Source organism: Podarcis filfolensis (assembly GCF_964270895.1).
Source record: "Podarcis filfolensis genome assembly, chromosome: 13".
Taxonomy (NCBI): Eukaryota; Metazoa; Chordata; class Lepidosauria; order Squamata; family Lacertidae; genus Podarcis; species Podarcis filfolensis.
The window spans coordinates 21581891-21602868 of NC_139615.1; the positions used below are offsets into that span (position 1 = coordinate 21581891).

Here is a 20978-nt window from a genome sequence, read left to right on the forward strand (position 1 = left end):
AGATACTGACCACTCCCAGTGTTCTAAACACGCCTCTGAAGAATGTGAGGCGTCACTCAGAACTTCTTAACCCTGTAAGTTCTGACTCTCTCAACACTTTAATCTTTCATTAAATTATTGGGGGAGTGGAAATTAAACACTGCACAACAAGTCATACCTCACCATGGCTGAGGACCACAATGAACATAGAGTTGGAAAGAAGCAGACAAAACATATTATATTCACCCTGCCCTCGCTAGCACTTTCAGGGTACATCTACCTGTAGATGGAGGGTGAAGGTTTGTAACTGCAACTTACTTCAGGTTCAAACTGCAACTTACTTCAGTAATTTATTAGTAGATTCTTTTAAGATGTGCTCCAGTTAAATAGGACATTCTCTGTGCAAGTGTTCACTCTTAGGTCAAATCATCTTGATTTGATGATGACTATGCATAGTCTTTGAAATGTTTGAATATTCTCTTAGGTGTTGGAATAGATGACCCATTGGGTCCCATCCAATGCTATAATTCTATGAGCCCATGATTCTATGACATAAGTCTTCAGGCTCTGTAACATCTTTTAATTAATTGCATACTGCCCAGGAAGTTTATACTGAAATGTGTTCCAGGTACTTTTGTTTAAGTGCATTGTTTTGAAAATCTGCATCTCTCCCTGTGTTAAAAATGTCCTTAGCTCTTGTATGGCCCTGCTCCAGTAACAATGGTCAACATTCTTTCCTTCTACACAATGGTACCAAATGAAAACCTGCATTATATGGGGATTCTGCATCTAATTTTCCATTTCGGTTGGAGGTGGATTGGGGTTTTAGCTTCAACATATGAGAATGCAAAAGTATTCATGCAGTTCATGAGCCCAAGGATTTCAAAGGAGGGCATTTGTTATGCCTTCATAGAAACAATTAATGATTTCCCTCTTGATGCTACTAAAGAAGCCTTCGATAAATGGATAATGGGACTGTATGACAAAATCATGAGCAGCACGGCCAGTGCAATAGTCCTAATTGGGGAAGACGATGTTATTATATTTCTGATATTGTTGTTATCTCAGTCGGAAATGAAAGTACCCATTCAAAAACCCAAAGGTAAAGTGTGGATTCTATCAGCCCAAATGGAATTAAAATCATTAAACAATCAAAGGACTTTGGATATACAATTCTTTCATGGTGCTTTATCTTTAGCTATGCAATCCAATGAGCTTCAGGGATTCCACGAATTTCTTCAGAGAAGAAATCCTTCCAGAGCAAAAGAAGATGGTTTTTTGAGGGACTTTTGGGAAAATGCATTTGACTGTGAATTCTCAAATTCTTCTATGGGATATGCAAATGGGTCTATTTGCACTGGGGAGGAGAGGCTGGAGAACCTCCCTGGGCCTTTCTTTGAAATGAATATGACAGGCCACAGCTATAGCATCTATAATGCCGTCTCTGCAGTGGCTCATGCTTTACATGCCATGTCTTCATCCACATCCTTAGCCAGAGCAGTGATGAAGGGGAATAGAAGACTCATTTCATCCCAACAGATATGGCAGGTAATATCCTCAAGATGAGAGCTACCTGAGTAAGGGTGCTCATTTACCTCTCAGTAATGTTTTAAGCAGCTGGAACCTTTGTAAGTTATGAAACTGTCCTGCCAGCCACCATTGGAGACTGAGCTGATTTGCGGACGACTTGAAATTTCTGATAGGCCTAGGAACTCCAGCTGGATATTCAAAGGTTTTTTGTTATGCAAAGATTCAGTTCCTTGTTCTCCAGTTGCATTGCTTTGATACTTATTTCTCTTTCTCTTTTCATTCTAGCTACACCATTTTCTAAAACATGTCTCGTTTAACAACAGTGCTGGAGACAAGGTTTCCTTTGACCAAAATGGGGTAATAGTAGCAGGATTTGATATTATTAATTGGGTCACATTCCCAAATCAATCTTTTGTTAGAGTCAAAGTTGGAAAGATGGATCCCCAGATGCTTCCAGACCAAACATTCATCATTAATGATGATGCAATTACATGGAACACCTGGTTTAATCAGGTAAGTCTTGAATTTGGGTGTATTCTCTGAACTTAAAATGTGCACTAACAATGGGATGGTACACATGTCCGAAGTAAGTCATACTGGGGTTCCCAGTTCACAGGGTTGGCAGGGATACATCACAATGCTAACTATGGCCACATTGACACCGTATTGTTATAGCAGACCAAATAAAATAAGGGTGACAAAAATAATGATCTTATTTTCTTATGAGCAAAAAAGAAATACTGGACTAAATGTGAGCTGGCCTTTATTTATTTCTTAGTATAGAAAAACCACAGAAACAAATTCTATACAAAAACATTGTTTTGTTGGAATCTTGTCCCATGCCAGCTTCTGTACAATTCATAACTGAGCCTTTACACACTCACTACATGCAATAGGAAATCTTGCCCATGTTTTCCATGTAGTCGACATTTCCTAAAGACATGAAAATTACTTCATTGGGTACCATGCTTTCTCTTGAATTTCCAGGACTCCCACCTTTTCTTTTTTTGTCTTCTGAAGATTAACAGTGTCCTCTTTCATTTATGGATTAGGCACTACCCCTTTCTGTATGCAATGCCTACTGTCAACCTGGTTATATGAAGAAAAAGAAGGAGGGGGAGCCATTCTGCTGCTACGATTGCATTCAGTGTCCAGAAGGAAAGATATCTGATATGCAGGGTAAGAGTTATAGTGATAAGAAATAGCAAACATGGCCAGAGGCATGCTCCACTGTGATCTCTCCCTTGCCACCACACTGCCACTTCTTTCTTACAACTCCAACCCTCTCCAGCCTCGGCAGCAACAACTTCCAACTTGCTTTTGGGTAAGCTGAAGACACAGTCAAAACTGAAGCAGGAGAGAGCAGCAGCAATGCCTTACAGAATACCCACTTTCCACCAAGACTCTTGTCTGAAATTGAGAGGAACATAAATTTAAGATCAGTGCAAGGATGCGTCTCCAGTGCTATGTTTATTCAGCATTAGATATGTGACTTGTTATTCATGCGTGTGCATGAATTTAATAAACTGCTCCTTGCTTTTAGCACTCAAGCAGTGCTAATTAAATCATTGATAAAATGTGGACTATAAAGATAACTAAACCTATCTGTAACAATACTCATTGTACATGTTTTTGACTGTTTGAGAGTTTCCTAGAGGGTAATCAGAGCTTATACAGATTATTTTCTGTCATGGCTCAGGGTCTGTCACCATGGTTCTCCAATGATTCCGATACTGAAAAGGTTTCCCTGACCTTCTTTGAAATGCAGAGTCCCGTCCCACAAGTGTAATCAAAAGAGTGTATCACATTTATACATATCACACTGCAACAGATAAAAAAGAAATTGGTTAACTGAGATTTTTTAATTATTGTAGTGACTACAATAATAATTGTAATACTTGATACACATAATATTTGTTCCATATCAAGTATTAGGAGAGAATTACTATAGGGTATTCTTGCATGACTGAAATCACAATTGCTCTTTTTTTCAGATATGGATGACTGCTTCAAATGCTCAGATGATCATTATCCTCACGAGGATAAGACTTCTTGCATTCCCAAAGTTTTAATCTTCTTAATGTATGATGAACCTCTGGGGATTGGTTTAGCTACTTGTGCTCTTTCATTCTCTTTGATCACAGTTCTAGTGCTAGGAATGTTTATGAAGCACCACAATACTCCTATTGTTATAGCCAACAACAGGAACCTCACCTACACTCTCCTCCTCTCCCTCCTGCTGTGCTTCCTTTCTGCATTGCTATTCATTGGACAGCCTCATAAGGTGACCTGTCTCCTCCGACAAACCGCTTTTGGCATCATCTTCTCAGTGGCTGTTTCTTGTGTGCTGGCAAAAACCATCACTGTGGTTCTGGCTTTCATGGCCACCAAGCCAGGATCCACCATAAGGAAATGGGTGGGGAAGAGGCTGGCCAATTCCATTGTTGTTTCTTGCTCCCTTATTCAAGGAAGCATTTGCATTGTGTGGCTGGCAATTTCTCCTCCATTGCCAGAGGCTGACGTACACTCAGTGGCTGAAGAAATTGTCTTGGTATGTAATGAGGGGTCTGTGGTTATGTTTTACTGTGTCATTGGCTATATTGGCTTCCTGGCCATTGCCAGCTTAACTTTAGCTTTCCTTGCCAGAAAGTTACCTGACACTTTCAATGAAGCCAAGTTTATCACTTTTAGCATGCTGGTGTTTTGCAGTGTTTGGTTATCATTTATCCCAACGTACTTGAGCATTAAGGGGAAATATATGGTAGCTGTGGAGATCTTTTCTATCTTAGCCTCCAGTACTGGGTTGTTGGGCTGCATCTTTTCTCCCAAATGTTACATTATTCTGTTGAAGCCTGAATTGAACAATAGAAAGCAGCTAATAAAAAGGAAAGATGTAAGAATCAAATGACTGTGTCTTCTACTATAGTTAGTGATCTCCAGATAGGCTGTTTATAAATTGCCTCTCCATTTCCTAAGAAGGTTGTTGTGTGTTCATAGTTGTTACCACTGAATACAGTTTTATGGGGGGGGGGGGAAACACAGGTGAATTTTAATGAGGACTTTTATTTTTTTTACTTAGGAAAATCTCTGACTGATATGGAAATGTGGAGAACTGTATTTAATATTGGGGGAAATGAGAAGTTGCAGTGTGTTGAGTACGATTCTAGCTCTGGATTGGAAGCTAGAGCTCTCAGTGGTTGAATTCCATCTCCTCCTCCCTCACCCTGTCCCTACCCCACCATTCTCCTTACATGGTGTAGATAATAAGTGCAACACTTTGGAGGCATTCTGTCTGGCTTTAGAGATACTGCTTTTTAGTTCCACATCAGCACAATTCACTATGAACTGATTGAGGTGCACCTAATGGTGTGGTTTGTAGCTGCCTCGATGCAATCTGGATTCAGCACAATTGGGTTACAAATGGCCTGATTTGGTTCAAGAATCAGACAAATCAATTATTCAGCCCTAATCACACAATGAAAGATACTGAAAAAAGTTTCTTGGCTGTCATGAATGCCATGTAAGTATGAACATGGATTCAGCACAAATATTGAAGCCTGTGACATCAGCCAGTGCAAGGCATTAATCTGAGTGAAATGGGTCAGCCACAGCAATAAACATATATTATCAAGCTCATTGATATTATCAGTTCATTAGCCAACCTAAAACTGTGATGTGTCTCCTTCACCAAACTGCTTTTTTCGCAATCTTCTTAGTTACAGTTTCTTCTGTATTGGCAAAAACTATCACTGTGGTTCTGGCTTTCATGGACAAGAATCCAGGAAGCACAGCCAGAAAATGGGTGGGGAAAACACTGTCCAACTTCATTGTGTTTTGCTCCTCCTTCATCCAAATAGGCATTTGTGCTGTGTGGTTAGCAACCTCTCCTCCATGCACTCAGTGACTGAATAAATTGTATTAGTGTGCAACGAGGGTCTTCCACCATGTTTTACTGTGTCCTGGGCTATATGGGCTTGCTAGCCATTGCTAGCTTTACTGTGGCTTTTCTTGACCGGAAATTACCTGACAGTTTCAGCGAAGCCAAATTATCACTTTTAGTATGCCTGTGTTTTGCAGTGTTTGGGTATCCTTTGTTGCAGCCTACTTGAGCTCCAAGGGGAAGTACATGGTGGCTGTGGAGATTTTCTCTATTTTAGCCTCCAGTGGTGGTCTTCTGGATTGCATCCCAAATATTATATTATTATGTTGAGGCCTGAGCTAAACACGATGGAGCAGTTAATTAGGAAAAGTCAATGAAGTGTTTAGTAGCTAATTTATGTAGTCGTTTAAACACTTTTCCAGTTGCAATGGTTTTTAAAAAGATCTACATAGATCTGGGAAGATCTCTGGGTAGGGTGATGATCCTTTGTGAGGGGAGAGTGGTATGACAATGACTACCTTTTTCCTGTTGCATCACTTCTCATATAATGGATGTATGGGTGCAGTGATCCATTTCTTAATGTCATTGGCATCCTTCTGTCTAGGGAGACAATGGAGTGCACCTCGGGGGGGTGAAGTCAAACTATGCTGTTTTTGCTGCATTAGCAGCACTGAAATGATCATTTGGGGCACAAGCATGGGCAGTGTATATGGAGTTGCATGCCAAGGCTCTGGGCCCCACAGTTCCCTTTGATAATAAAAACATGGATATGAGTATTTAAGTTAGGGGGGGGCAAGACCACAACTTTATTGGTTACAGATGTGAGAAGTTTGGCTTAGGCATTGGGTGAATCCAAGCTATATCTTGACTCCCGCCCATCTGCAGGGAGTCCAACTAAGGGTAAACCACAAGTAGGGGGAACCCTATGACGTACATAAAATAAGGGCACCCCGAGGGGTCCCCAATGGGGTCGTGGCATGGCCCAGCCCACATCTGGGCATTGGACAGAATCCACACCCCTGGATCCCTTTAACAGCATATCCTTGATGAGGAGGGGCAGATGGAGGCTACAACCTCACCTCCATCCAAACAAAGGCTTACCCAATCCCTAACCTTACAAAGTTGTGATGATTGCTACCAGGCAGGTGAAAACCAAATGGCCAATTTGCCAAGTGAAGAAAACTCCTACCTGGCCCCAACAATATTGCGGCCAGCAGATGTCCATACCAAGGTCATATATGAAGAAAGCATAAAAAGAGTGTGGGTGCGTAGGGAGACCCAGCAAAAGGAGGCCACACCTACTACCAGAGCTGATTGGCCAGCAAGACCTTGCTGGGTGTAGCCCTGCCCAGTGCTGGTGACATGATGAGGGTGACGCAAGCAAGGGGCGTCAATCTCCGCCCCGTGCCGGATCACTATCAGGTCCTGGATGCCTGACTGCAATGCCCCCCACCAGAAAAGGTGGTGCCAAGATCACAAGCCCACCCTCCACCACTTGGAATATGTTTGGTACCAGCTTGGCTGTAGGAGCTGCCAGAATGATGCATACAAGATGCCATCCACTCTGGATTTGTGTAGGCTTTGCTGCTTAGCATTTTCTTCTCCCAAATATGTCCTGCAAGGCAGTGGAGGTTTGGGATCAGTTTTCCATCTCCTAGATGGACTACTTTCCCAAGTTGACGAGCCCCATCTGCCCATGCCATAATATTCTTCTTAAGTTATACTGAAGCATGCTCTACACAGAGCTGTCCTTGAGGAGTATTTTGAAAAATAAAACAGTCAAGACTCTTCTTCCCTGGCATGTGCTTTATGAACCATATAATACATGTCATACTCCGTATCCAGTTTGTTCCCTATCACAACTCAGGTTTTTAGTTCTTATGAAAAACCTCTTCCTTCTCTACGAGCTTGCACAAAATTTACTATCATCTTGAGATATCATGTTGTATATCCCTCCTCCAAGGGAGACAAGGTTCATGAAAACTTGGGACAGCACCTTTTTCTGCTGTAGTTACCAAATTATGAATCTCCAAATTTATTAATTCAAGTGATAAGATTTACATATTATTACTATCCTTATTATAATTATTATTAGTAGTAGTATGTGTCAGTCATGTTAACTTGCCCCGGGCAAACCAATGTAACTTATAAGCAAACAGGACACCACTTTTACATGTAATATAATTTTTTATATATTGCCCCTTAATGAGTCATTGTAAAAACTGAATGTGGGACTACATGTAGGTCAGTAGTACTGTTGCTTGGGAAGCAGGTGAGCCAAGGATGAGTACCCTTGCTATTGACAACTTTAATAGCAAATGGCTATTTTGATGTTTCTTGCAGTATGAGTATTCTCAATTAATAAAGAAATTATATGTTTCTTCTGTAAATTAAAAAGAGACTTGCTCATATCTGTCACAGAATAAAATAAAAGTCATTATATATGTTTGTGTGTTTTCTTCAAAATATAAAACCTGTCTTCCATATTACTAATCATAACATTAGAAGAAACCCACAATGCTATCTGTAATGGTTATAGGGGTTGCTCGTGCGTAAGTTGCCGCCACTCCTGGCTAGGTTGCCTGGTTAAACCTTTTCAGTCTGGACAGCCCTTCACTTCGTGGCTGTTTCAGTCGCTAGCAGAATCCGTCAGTGGGTGTTTCTTGAACTTCTTCCAGCAAAGAAGTTCTTTGACGCCAAGTCTACGCCTACTTTCCCTGCGCGGAAGTCTTCTGCGCAGGGTGGGTGTGGGTAGCGGAGGACCCATGCTCTCCCCGCTGGTCTCCGGCGAGGAGTCCTGGAGCCCCCTCGCCGATTCCCCCATCTGCCCCCCTTTATCCCTGGTGTTACGCTGATTTCCTTCCCCAGCCGATGAGCTGCCTCTCTCCCTGCTGGGCCCTTCTCCAGCATTGCTTGGGAGCCTTGCCTCCACCTCTGGCTCCGATGTCAGTTCCCTGACACTATCTTTTTATAATTCCCCAGTCTACAGATTGCCAAAATATCCATGGAATTATGACAGAAGACGGTGAATTAAATTCAGTATGGACCACAAAAAACCACATTGACCTACATATCTGATCTGCAACACTTTAATTAAAAAGAAGTGTGTTTTGCTCCTCTGTTCTGATAGAAGGTAGGGTGCATATGCAATGAAATGTGGGCATGTCGTAGGTGGCATAGGAGAGGTCAAGCTACATTGAGCAGTTTTTAATGCATTATGGATTTTTGAAGCATTATATACTGAAACCTTTCATTGGCACAATAGGAGGTACTGGCAGACAGACGGGCATGCAAGGACATAATATTGTTGAACCCAGATGCGGACAATAATGGATTAGATGGACCAAAGGCCTGAAGAAAACTCAAATATTTCTCATCCCCCACTCCCAGCATAAGTTATTTAATTTTGCTAGTATAATTTTCTTATTATTGTTCTGTACTGCCCAACTAATAGGGAGAAAACGCTTCCTTTTGGACATGACAATCATGCAATTTGAGTCCCCTGCAATTATTCAGTGAACTGCAATTATTGTCACTGTTTTCAAAATCCACTCAAGAGTTAGACTAGCCTAGTCAATAACAAAATGGGGGGGGGGGAATTCTGAGACTGATGGAATAAAGGGAACTCTCATACAATTCTGAATAGAAATACAGTGTTCCATCACATTTTAAATTTCAGTAAGTAGGAATCAGGGACGCATGTTGTTCTGCTGCTAAGAAACATTAATCATACTTTTACTTTTGCAGAAAAGGTAATCTAGATTAAGAGTGGGGGGTTTTTACTCGGAATGGCTGCATCGGTGGTGTTACAGCTGATGATTCTCCTCATAGTGGGCAATAGTCCTTTTGCTAAATGTAGAATCCAGGATCCCTACCATATCCTTCACAAATATTTTCAACCAGGAGACATAATATTTGGAGCTATTTGTTCTCAGAGTCTCATCCTTTCCAGTCCAAAAGACTTCATACATAAACCTCCACAGACGCTATCTGAAGAGCCTGTGTAAGAAATGCTTTTACCCTCTTTAGTATTTTGAATAAACATTCACAAACTTTTTATTGATAATTATTACTTAAATAGTTTGAGGATCTATACAACTGTGTAACATGCAGAAAACAGCATTTTTAGAGAAATCAAAGACTGGAACTGAGGGAAGTCGGGGGGTGGGGGTGGGTGGGTTCTGTGGGGGGAAGGAAGAAAAAGGGGGAAAATATGGATGATATGTTTCTAGATAATATGTTTTGTTTTAATTTTGAATAAAAAAGTAATTTTTAAAAAAGAAATGTAATAGATTATATTAATGGTAGGCAGTCAGTAATAAGTACACAGTACTAGGTTATAGAAACATTGTGGTGAATAGTAATAATGAAATATGTGCACAGCACGGTAGAAATATTTTTATAAAATGTGGAAAATGCATGTAACACTAAATGCAAATATCTTTGCAGTATAGTGACAAAGAATTACCAGCACATCCTGGCCTTGGTGTTTGCGGTAAAGGAGCTAAATAAAAATCTCAAGCTCCTACCAAATGTGACCCTGGGATTCAACATTTATGACATCTATTCCAGTGCTGAATTGACCTATCATGCCACAATGAAACTGCTTTCCACAAGGAATATATTTATCCCCAACTACAAATGTGACATCCAGGAAAATCTGATTTCCATCATTGGGGCACTGCATTCAGAAACATCTCACCAGATAGCAAATGTTTTGAGTATCTTCAAGATTCCTCAGGTAGAGTGCTTGTGTGATTCAGGAATCTACGTTTTATGCCATTTTCTTCTTTATTTTCAGATGTGTCATAACCATTCAAAGACAGCAATGGGTATAAACAAATATGTTTCATCATTTCATTGAACATGTTATTCAGAGAAATCAAAATAATGTTTATCTTTATTACATAGTGAATAGAAACCTTTCCTTATATGAGCTTTAGTAATATTGTTATCAACACATCTGAGGAGATCAGGTCATGTACACGTGAATTTTTCATTTGATGATTCAGATGGGCTTAGAATTCTTTATGTCTTTTAATTTTTCTACTGTTAATGTTGAGGGCTGTTTATACGTTATTGGACTGTTATCCTTCTTTTGCATTGGACTACATACTTCTCCTCTACAATCTGTAAGAAGGAACTATATTGTTTGATGAGTGACATGACTCTATGGCAGCTTAGTACCACAACTTTCCCTATGGTAAGATAATAATTCTGCCTACTTCTCTCCAAATTGACCTTTAGCTTTTGTATGGTTCTATGTCTTGGAGGACACTTCAAACTGAATTCCTTTCCTCCTATCGAATGGTCCCAGATGATATCCTCCAGTACTTGGGGATTCTACAGTTACTCATTCACTTCAAATGGATATGGTTTGGATTCATTGCTGATGACAATGATAAGGTAGAAATGTTTCTGCAACACATGCTTCCCTTATTTTCCCAGAAGGGCATCTGTTTAGCCTTTGTAGAAACATGCCCTTCAAGTTTTAGTTTTGATGAAGATGATGAGAATGGAGAAGTAATGAAAAAAGGGATTGAAACCTACAACAGAGTCATGAGCAGCACAGCCAATGCATTGGTGTTCTATGGAGAAGCAGATTCCATAATCTTTTTGAGATGGGTACTATTTCTACCAGAGGTGGATGACACAATACGAAAGCCAAAAGGTAGGATCTGGATTCTAACAGCTCAGATGGAGTTAAAATCATTTGTCCACCAACGGCATTGGGATATCCAAGTCCTCCATGGTGCTCTATCTTTTGCAATCCACTCCAAAGAGGTTCAAGGGTTCAAGGAATTTCTTCAGGGCAGAAACCCTTCCAGTACAACAGAAGATGGTTTTATCAGAGATTTCTGGGAACAGGCATTTGGCTGTGTATTCCCAAGCTCTGCTTTGGATGATGTGGTGGGTGATATTTGTACTGGAGATGAGAGTCTGGAGAACCTTCCTGGGCCTTTTTTTGAAATGAGCATGACTGGTCACAGTTACAGTATCTATAATGCTGTCTATGCAGTGGCCCATGCTTTACATGCCTTGCTTTCATCCAGATCCAAATATACAACAATAGCAGAAGAAGAAAGAAGGGAACTTCAGAATATTGAACCATGGCAGGTAAGGCCTGTGAGAAATATTCAAACATAAATGGTGTTGTCATTAATAACATTTCACTACTGATATATTACATTATTTAATACAGGTAACATCATATAGAGAAAGAGGAGTTTCAGTGTGACTTGTGACATCCTCATACTCAAGTTGGGGCAAACCCCAGCTCCCCCTCAGAAGAAGATTCTGTTGATTTGTCATGGTGGGCATGGGTGGGTTGGCCTATGTGAGAAGATTGGCCAACCCAGGCCACTAGAGGGAGAAACACTCTAGTCTTCTCTTTGGAGTGCCTTCCCTCCCTCCCTCCTTTCCTGTGCAGTATGGACTTTGCTAATTGCCCATTTGGGAGTGGAGTAGGAATTTTGCAGGAGCTCCAAATAGGCCTGGGGGCTCCCTTTATTCATCTACTTCAAGCTGTTGAGAGCAACTTGCATGGAGTGGCAATGAGTTTTGATTGGTTTAATTAGCTGATAGGCTGCCAGTAAAGACAAGTGAAGAGATGGTAAGGCAGTATTGGATTAAGGGTTCTCTTTGGCCACTTTACACTGCCTTGTGTGGGATCACTGGGAGAGGGGGGCTTTGCATGTGTGTTAGGGTGAATGCCGAGCTGTTGGGACTGTTGGGCACTTGTTAACTTTAAATATCCGATGCTTTCGAAGCAAGGAGGTCCCTTGTTCCAAGACCATAGGTTTCAATTAGAAACATGCCAGACAAAGAGAGAGAGAGAGGGAGGGAGAGGGAGGGAGACATGGCTTCTCCCACCTTAGTAACTTTGCTACCTGAACGATATTTTGATTAGTATAATTATGTGTGTTGGCTTGCAGATCTTCTAAGATGTTATATTGAATAAATATAATGTTTTCCCCACGACAGTGTGGAAACCTTTTCACTGGTGTTGACAAGGTCCAGGATAGAAAACAACAACCCAACACAATGGCAGACTATTATATTTCAGAGATAATGGTTCAAGTTCCTTTTGTTAAGCATCTGTGTTTTCCTTTTCAATCTAGATCCACCACTTTCTGAAACAAGTCTCATTTAACAACACTGCTGGGGATGTGGTTTCTTTTGATCAAAATAGAGTATTAATAGGTGGATTTGATATTTTAAACTGGGTCACATTCCCAAACCAATCTTTTGTTCGAGTAAAAGTTGGAAAGATGGATCCTGAAACCCCAATTCCAGAGCAAGAATTCACTGTTAATGAAGATGACATTGTGTGGCACAGCTGGTTTAACCAGGTAGGACTTGGAAACAGCAGTTTGTGCAGTTTCCTTACAGAAGCACTGGGCTCATCCACACTACCTTTTTTGTGTCATGCTTTCAAAGCACAGGTCCGGGATTTTGAAATCCATGTCTGAGTGGTTTGATTTTGATTTTTATAAAATATTTTCATTTTTGTCTCACTGCTTTCCCTGAGGAAACCCATTGGAAAATAAAGTAAAATAAAATAATCACTGTCAGTAATGCATATTTTTTAACAAAATGGGCATCCTTTTCTAAAGATCTTCCTCTATTCATAATAACAATGACAGATATTTTGCATAGCTGTCTCCCTCTAGTGCCTGTGTGTTAGCATTCATTGAAGGACAGTGAAACATTGTCACTGCAAGAGGGCTGTACTGAAAGGAAAGGAGATACATCCCAATGGGTAACTTTCACACTGTAAGAGGTAACTGTGTCACTTTCTGAGTGTGCCTATCTTCAATTTGCTATCTGAATGGTGTTAATCTTATTTATCAAACACCTTGGTATTAAAACCACACAAAATTCATATTCTCCCCTTTCACTTATGGATTAGGTACAGCCCCTTTCTCTATGCAACGATCACTGTGATTCAGGTTATAGCAAGAAAACGAAGGAAGGACAGCTGTCTTGCTGTTATGACTGCATTCTGTGTCCAGAAAATAAGATATCAAATGAGAAAGGTAAGATTGGTTGCACACAGCGTTATCAAATAAGTTGTACATAATTCAGAGAATAATGCATGCAGGCCTCGACATCAAAAAGTAATCTCAACAGATAATTGGAATAGGTGTGGGGAACCTCTGGCCCTCCAGATATTGCTGAACTACAATTCCCATCAGCCCCAGCATTCATGTAAATGGCCAGGGATGATGAGAACTGTAGTGTAGGAACACCTGGAGGTCCAAAGGTTACTCATACCTACTGCAGAATGAGACAACAGAAAATAGCAGGATGGTTAAAACCAGGGTGGGGAAAATGTTAAGCCCAAGGGCCACATATTCCTATGAACAGATTTTCAGGGATGTATCCAGATATAAAAGTAGATAGATCAAATTATGACTCTTGCCTTAATACAATAGGCTACATTCCAGCTACAAAGAAGATAAATTTGTGCACCTTCACATACCTCTCTTCCCTCTCAGTCCAGGCTAGCAAGAGGCATTATCATTGTTAAAAGGCACAGTCCATCCAGACAAAAGCGCTCTAGTAGGATGCTGAGCTCTGTGGGGTTTGTGAGGAGTCCTGAGGTAAGGAAAGAGATAGCTAGAGGATTTGAGGTTCCAGTTCCATTGGGTAATAGCTCAACACTTAATATAACTATAATTAAAGATTTGCAACAAGATAACTAATAATCCAATCCTATATGCAAGCATAATTAAAGCATAATTAAAGTTTGCACCAATTCTGCAACACCGCAGCACTACACTGGCTCGAGATTATAGGTCAGTGCTTTTCATTGCTGGCCCTTATCCAATGCAAGCTGAGAGGGCTCCTCACTCTTCCATCCCATATCACTTGGGCAGCATTTGGAAAGAAGAAGCTTCTTGAACCTTGACCCCACTCCCTAACACACTTCAAGGCAGCTAGCAATAAGAGGAAGGTTGGAAAAGCATTATTTCACAAGGGAATAACTCCAAGCACCCACCTCCTCCCTGTATGATATACTTGCCAAATTTAGGTCAAATGCACATGACCAAAGTAAAAGAGCCAATTACCAAATTAAACCACCACATCCTGCATTAACTGTAGTCTAATAATGGAAAACCCCATGGACATGGGTGGGGGGGCAGCTGCCCCCCCCCGAAAATCTAGTAAATAAAAACAAATACTTAACTAACTGACCAATTGTGTCACAGATAACTCAGTTCTGCCTCCCAACATAATACCTGTGTTTCCTAAAATAAATCCTGGCTATGCCTATGGAACAGCCCTTCTCCCAAAAGATAAATGTGTAATCCCAAATTGATACAGAGGAATGAGTAAGCAGAAAACTGTATTGAGACTGGTACAGAAGGGAACAGATGCCTCAAGAAAACCCAATTCCGTGTCCTCTGATAGGCTCGATCCCTATTATGTTCAATAGGGCCTAGCCAGCCATTCTCCCATGATACTTCTCTTGGGCTAAATGGTGGGACAAAATGGTCCATGATACATTCAACAAGAGGAGATAGATCATTCTGTATTTGAAATGTGTGCACAACTTGGAAGTAACACAATGAGCCTTACATTGTTACAGTTTCAAATGATGACATGCTAGAGGAGTTGAAGGGGCTAAGACTAATAGGATAAATTATTCTAGATGTTCTGGAAAATGCTTTGAAATGTGATAATTCTTTTGGAATATGTAATGAACCATGGTTGTGACAACTGTTATGAACACACATTTTGCAACCCACACAGAATTGAATGCTCAGTAAGTGTAATATAGTGCATATGTTATATTTATTCATTATATAGGTCACTTTATACAAAAAAAGGATCTCAAATCAATCTTCTTTTTTATAAAAAACCTACTTTGATATAATAGAGACCACAACATTTCTTCCTTTTTTTCAGATATGCCTGACTGCTTTCAATGCCAAGAAGATCATTATCCAAACAAGGATAAAAATGCATGCATTCCCAAGCGTATACATTTCTTGTCATATGAGGAACCTTTGGGGATCATCTTAGCCACTGGTGCTCTCACATGTTCATTGATCACAGCTGTAGTGCTAGGGATTTTCAGGAAGCACCATGACACCCCCATTGTGAAAGCCAACAACAGGGACCTTACCTACACTCTCCTCATCTCCCTTCTGCTCTGCTTCCTTTGTGCTTTGATATTCATTGGCCAGCCTCAGAGGGTGACGTGTCTCTTCCGACAAACTGCCTTTGGCATCATCTTCTCAGTGGCTGTTTCTTGTCTGCTGTCCAAAACGGTGACTGTGGTTCTGGCTTTCATGGCTACCAAACCAGGATCCAGGATGAGGAAGTGGGTGGGGAAAAGACTGTCCACCTCCATTGTTCTTTCTTGCTCACTTATCCAAACAGGGCTTTGTGTTGTATGGTGGGAAACCTCTCCTCCATTTCCACATACTGACACTCATTCCATGAATGATGAAATTTTATTAGAATGTAATGAGGGCTCCACTATCATGTTTTACTGTGTCTTGGGCTACATGGGTTTCCTGGCACTTACCTGCTTCACTCTGGCTTTCTTTGCCAGAAAATTACCTGACAGTTTCAATGAGGCCAAGTTTATCACTTTCAGCATGTTGGTCTTTTGCAGTGTGTGGCTGTCCTTTGTTCCAACCTATCTGAGCACCAAAGGAAAATACATTGTTGCTGTTGAGATCTTCTCTATTTTAGCTTCCAGCTCTGGGTTGCTGGGCTGCATCTTTCTCCCCAAGTGTTACATTATTGTGATGAAGCCTCAGCTGAACAATAGGGAACAACTAATAAGAAAAAAGCCTTGATTTTTCACTGTGTAATATAACAGATGTGTTGTTCTGTGAGCTATCCCAGTCTGTACATGCACTAGAACTCTACAGATGCCTAGTAATTTATAAATAATTTTAGAGGCAAGATGTTCTTGAAATTGTTCTCCCTTTATAAAGACATCTTGAAATTCCCTTTCTGCCACTGAAATGAGGGCTCAACCACAGTGTTTTACTGTGCCTTGAGCTTTCCTGCGCCTTTCCTTTCCAAGAACCTCCATGAAGCCAAGTTCACCACTTTCAGCATGTTATGTATAAAAGGAAAAAAGGAGGAGCCTGAAAACTACAGACTGATTAGTCTCTTCAGCATCATCAGAAAACTCTGCACAAGACACCTACAATGGAAACTCCTTGATTGGATTGCAGAGGAGCAAGCTGGCTTTAGGGATGCTCGATCCACTACTGATCAGTGCTCAGTACTTCAGCACCTAATTGAAAAGTTCTCCTCCTGTAAAACAACCTCCCTTTAAGCTGCTTTCATAGACCTCAAAGCAACATTTGACTCCATATCCAGAAAAACTGGAGGCTACCTCAATAGACCGACAAATGCTTCATCTAATATGTATGTTTCATGAAGGGACCTCACTCAAAGTAAGATGTAACCCCCAGGGCCATCTTACTGATGCCATTGAAACTGAGAAAGGTGTCAAGCAAGGCTGCATACCAGCCCCACTCTTATTTAATTATTACATTAATTCCATGGTGGGCCATCTCCACAACATAAACATTCACCCCCAAAAACTTGCTCGAAGACACATCTCTGTCCTGCTGTATGTAGATGATGCAGCAATACTTTCAAGAACACCTTTTGGCCTCAAAAGAGCACTGGGAACATTAACACAATACTGCAAGGAGGACCAGCTAGAACTCAACTATCAGAAAACTAAGCTCATGGCATTTGCCAAAAGGCCTTTGAGCCTCTCTTGGAGCATAGATGGCCACAAGATTGAGCAGGTCTCTTGTTTCAAATACCTGGGGGTAGTTTTTCACTCTACCAGCAGTAGGAAAGCCCATGGGGAACATGTTGCTGAAACTGCACAGACAAGCTCATCTGCAATCCTTAAATTTCTTAAAACCAGAGGTGGCCACTATATACCTGCAGCACTCAAATTCATTGAAGACAAAACAATAGCACAACTTGTCTATGGTGCCCAGCTGGGCCCCTTCTCTATTTTTTCATCCCTAGAATTTGTACAATCCAAATTTCTAAGATCAGCCCTTCAAGTCCCACAATGTGTCTCTAATGCCACCCTGAGACTAGAGAAAGGTTTCATAAAAGTGGAGACTTCAGTGTGGGTGACCATACTCAACTACTGGCTCAGACTATCTTTATTTCCCCTTGGCCTTGTCCCACTAACTATGAACGATGGTTTTCAATTCACGTGGAAACAGGCTGTGGTAACCTCAGCCAATCGCCCAATCCCACCTGGGGAGGCGTTGACAGGGGATCGGCCAGATAGGGCCCACACAACAGAGGGTGGATCTTACCTGTGAATCGGTTTCAGGCCTTGGGTGGAATCTTTTAGTCTATCTTCCCTAAATGGGGGGGGGGGAGCGTGAAGTGGTGACCCCCCCTTGTGGCGGTGATCCCAGGGTTCCCCGTTAAAGGGGTCTTGAGGGGAGGCATTGGTCATATGCCAAGAGGTTGTTATTGCTCTCCCCTGTGACGGCAGTGAAACAGGGGGTGGGCTCTCTGCTTGAACATATGTTCTCCAGAGCCAGCCCAATCCCCACACATTTTGGATAACCCTGATGTCCCCCAGATCCCCGGCTGGGGACTGGGAAGGATAAATGCCCAATGCCTGAGCCAAGGTCTCCCTACATCTGAAACTTAATTAAGTTGTGACCAGTTTTAATCCCATAGCACGTTGTCTTGAGTCATTTTCCACTCGGGAGTCGCCTGGGGTGGAGGTGGGGACTCCACCTGTCCACGCAATGGGCACCCATACTGGAGTGCTCTGTAGACTGATATCTGTGGTCTTGTATATACTAGCCTTTTGTTCTCTTTCACTCTTGTATGATGTTCCTAACCCTTCTTTAAGACCTTCTTAGCTTCTTTTGGATTCTTATATATATTCTGTTTTAACTTCTTTTAGTGTTTGTTTGTTTGTTGATCTTTTTTATTTTAAATGACTTTAAAAGATTGTACCCCTCCCTCCTTATGCTGGTCTACGACTGTAATAAAGTGTTGTTGTTGTTAGTATGTTGCAGTGTTTGGTTATCCTTTATTGCAGCCTACCTGAATTCTATGGGGAAATACAGGGTAGCTGTGGAGATCTTCTTTATCTTAGCCTTCAGCCTTGAGTTGCTGGCTTGCATCTTTACTCTGAAAATGTTACATCATTGTGATCAGAACTGAGCTGTGGTTCAGTGCTTCTCATACAGATAATCTGTACTTCAATCTCTTGTTCAACCAATGGCTGGCAGGGTGAGGAGCAACCTCATGTGAAATTTTTAAGAATTACTACCTTTCTGTAAACTGTCCTGAGCTAAACTGAACAGTGGTCTAACTCAGTGTGTGACTGCTTTCTAAGTTCCGGTGACATTGCAGTAATATTTTATGTGTGGGATAGTCATAATATACTGTGTTGCTCAATCACATAACCTTGCAACCCGGTGCAGAAACCTACTCCCACTGTCAGGCTGAGGCAGAGAAACAACTCTACGGCTGAGCATGGTTAGGGAGTGCTGTAAGTTTATGCCACCTTAACTTACACCAAATTGTTTTATACCAGCTTCTTGTGTGTAGGATTGCTCCCTCAGTGAGCCATAACTTTGTACTAAATTAGTCAGAATACACCAGAATTTCATATATTGTTCATGTCTCAATCCCAATTCACTATTTATTTAATTACATGTTTTAAATTTTCCTTCCTTCCTTAAAGGGTGGGGAGGGAGAGAAAAGCCTGTGATAAATTTACCCATAATCTTTTTTTCAATCTGCATTCAATTAAGCCCTCTACAATCATAACCATCAAGTATGGAGAAAACACATAAGGGAAGGTAGCAGGGGCAGACCAAGACATTTTATTGTTGAGGTGAAGAACTAAATTGCAGCCCCCTCTCCATTCCAACTACATAAGGTGACTGGGGTGACAGTGGAATCACCCTTTAACACTGCAGTAGTTTTTCCTCCACTCTGACCAACTCCAATGGACCAACTTGGAAACACATACAGTCCTGTCCTCCAACATATTGTCACCACTGCTTTCATCTAGCACTGCTTACATCTACCAATTTGGGGAATAGGCCATAGTTCAGTGTTAGAGCTTCAGCTAACAATAATGATGGTACCAGGTTCAAATGCTGGTATCTACAGGTAGGATTCAGAGACCCCTGTTTTAAAAGGTGGATAACCCATGCCAGTCAGTATAGACAATATGGGGCTAGGTGAACAAATTGTCTGGCTTAGTTTAAGGCAGCTTCTCATGTTTTTGATTTTGGCTCCAGATTTGGATCCAGATCAATTTCTTTAACTACTAGCCCCATTTTCTTCTTGTTACTCAAGGCTACCCCACTGAGTAAGAGATAATACTTTCCTTCAGAGATGGCAATCATGTATTTATTTCACTGTTCTCCAGAGAATACATCTTTCATCTGAGTCCCCTGTAATTAGCTAACAAACTGCAATTGATTCTGCTGCTTGCAGAATCCCCGAGAGCTATAGTAGCATAGTCAATAACAGAACTAATTAAATACTGTAACTTTGGAATAAATATAACTCAGTCCCATACAATGCTGAACTAAGGAGCAGAATTTGGGAGAAATAAAGCTCCATGAGTTTCCTGTTTGAGATGCAAGATCTTAAACTCCAAAATTAGGGTGCAGGGACATTGCAGGCTCGACACTGATAATTATGTTACATCTGAAGACAGGGAGCAATATCAATAGTAAAGATTAGTATTCAGGATGCCTGCATCAGTGGTATTGCATATGCTCCTACTGTCCCAAATATTGGCCACTTCTGTTGTTAAATATAGAATGCAGGATCCCTTTGATATTCTTCACAGGTATTATCAGCCTGGAGACATAATCTTTGGAAGCATTGGTTCTCAGAGCATAATCCTTTCCAGTCCAAAGGCTTTTGATAAACAACCTCCCCAGAAACTATCTGAAGAAGCAATGTAAGAAATACTTTTTTCTACAGTATACCTAGGATATTTTCTATTTTACAAGCTCCCAATACAGTAGAATTGGCAAATTTGTTCTGTAGCAGTGCATGAAAGATATATTTTCATTACTAAACCTTTTAGCATGATGTGTTAATGTATTTCTATTTGACTCACACTCCAAAATGACAAGAAATTACAGCTGTTAAGGGACACAGCTTTAGCAAGCATGATATCTAGGCAATATTGATATGGTATGGTAATCCAGCTTCATTGCTACTTTGGAGTTGCATGACCGTCAATGGCAGAAGGATGGACCCAAGTCTCAGATTCCCTGTTCATTGGAGTAGACACATGCTGCTTATTCAACTGATTCTCTCATGAAATTGAAGCTACCATTTAGCATTACAAGTTCTGAACTGGCAACTAATGTCATCACTATAGAATGATAAAGTTGGAAGGGAAATTGAAAAGCATCTGGTCCAATCCTCTCCTTAGTGCATGATAGCCATAGTTGAAACATTCCTCCCTACTCTTGCTATCAATCTTTCACACAGGTTTGGGCTAGCTTTCTCAAACTGAAGCAAATATCCTGTCCGATTTTTTCATATTTCCCCATGGTTCAGAAGTAGCAAAATAAAT

The 20978-nt window shown here is 41.0% G+C and overlaps 3 protein-coding genes across 5 annotated transcripts in view; 2 read left to right on the forward strand and 1 right to left on the reverse strand.

Moving 5' to 3' along the window:
* LOC310748567 (vomeronasal type-2 receptor 26-like) overlaps positions 1 to 4532 on the forward strand; it is a gene marked incomplete at its 5' end in the record, with an annotated part of 7217 nt that extends 2685 nt beyond the window's left edge. The window contains 4 exons of the mRNA XM_083584419.1: positions 673 to 1527; positions 1795 to 2022; positions 2562 to 2688; positions 3504 to 4532. Coding sequence (XP_083440545.1) covers positions 673 to 1527; positions 1795 to 2022; positions 2562 to 2688; positions 3504 to 4417 — 2124 coding nt within the window. The 3' untranslated portion in view covers positions 4418 to 4532. The remainder of the gene's footprint in view (positions 1 to 672; positions 1528 to 1794; positions 2023 to 2561; positions 2689 to 3503) is intronic.
* The window catches only part of LOC310746579 (vomeronasal type-2 receptor 26-like), a 239622-nt gene that overhangs the window by 41043 nt on the left and 177601 nt on the right, over positions 1 to 20978 (reverse strand). The gene's annotated exons all lie outside the window — the stretch shown is intronic.
* LOC310748568 (vomeronasal type-2 receptor 26-like) lies at positions 9178 to 16206 on the forward strand (the record flags this gene model as incomplete). Its single annotated transcript, XM_083584420.1, has 6 exons — positions 9178 to 9392; positions 9839 to 10130; positions 10838 to 11299; positions 12511 to 12741; positions 13302 to 13428; positions 15305 to 16206. 6 exons carry the CDS (start codon positions 9178 to 9180, stop codon positions 16204 to 16206), a joined length of 2229 nt encoding a protein of 742 aa, XP_083440546.1.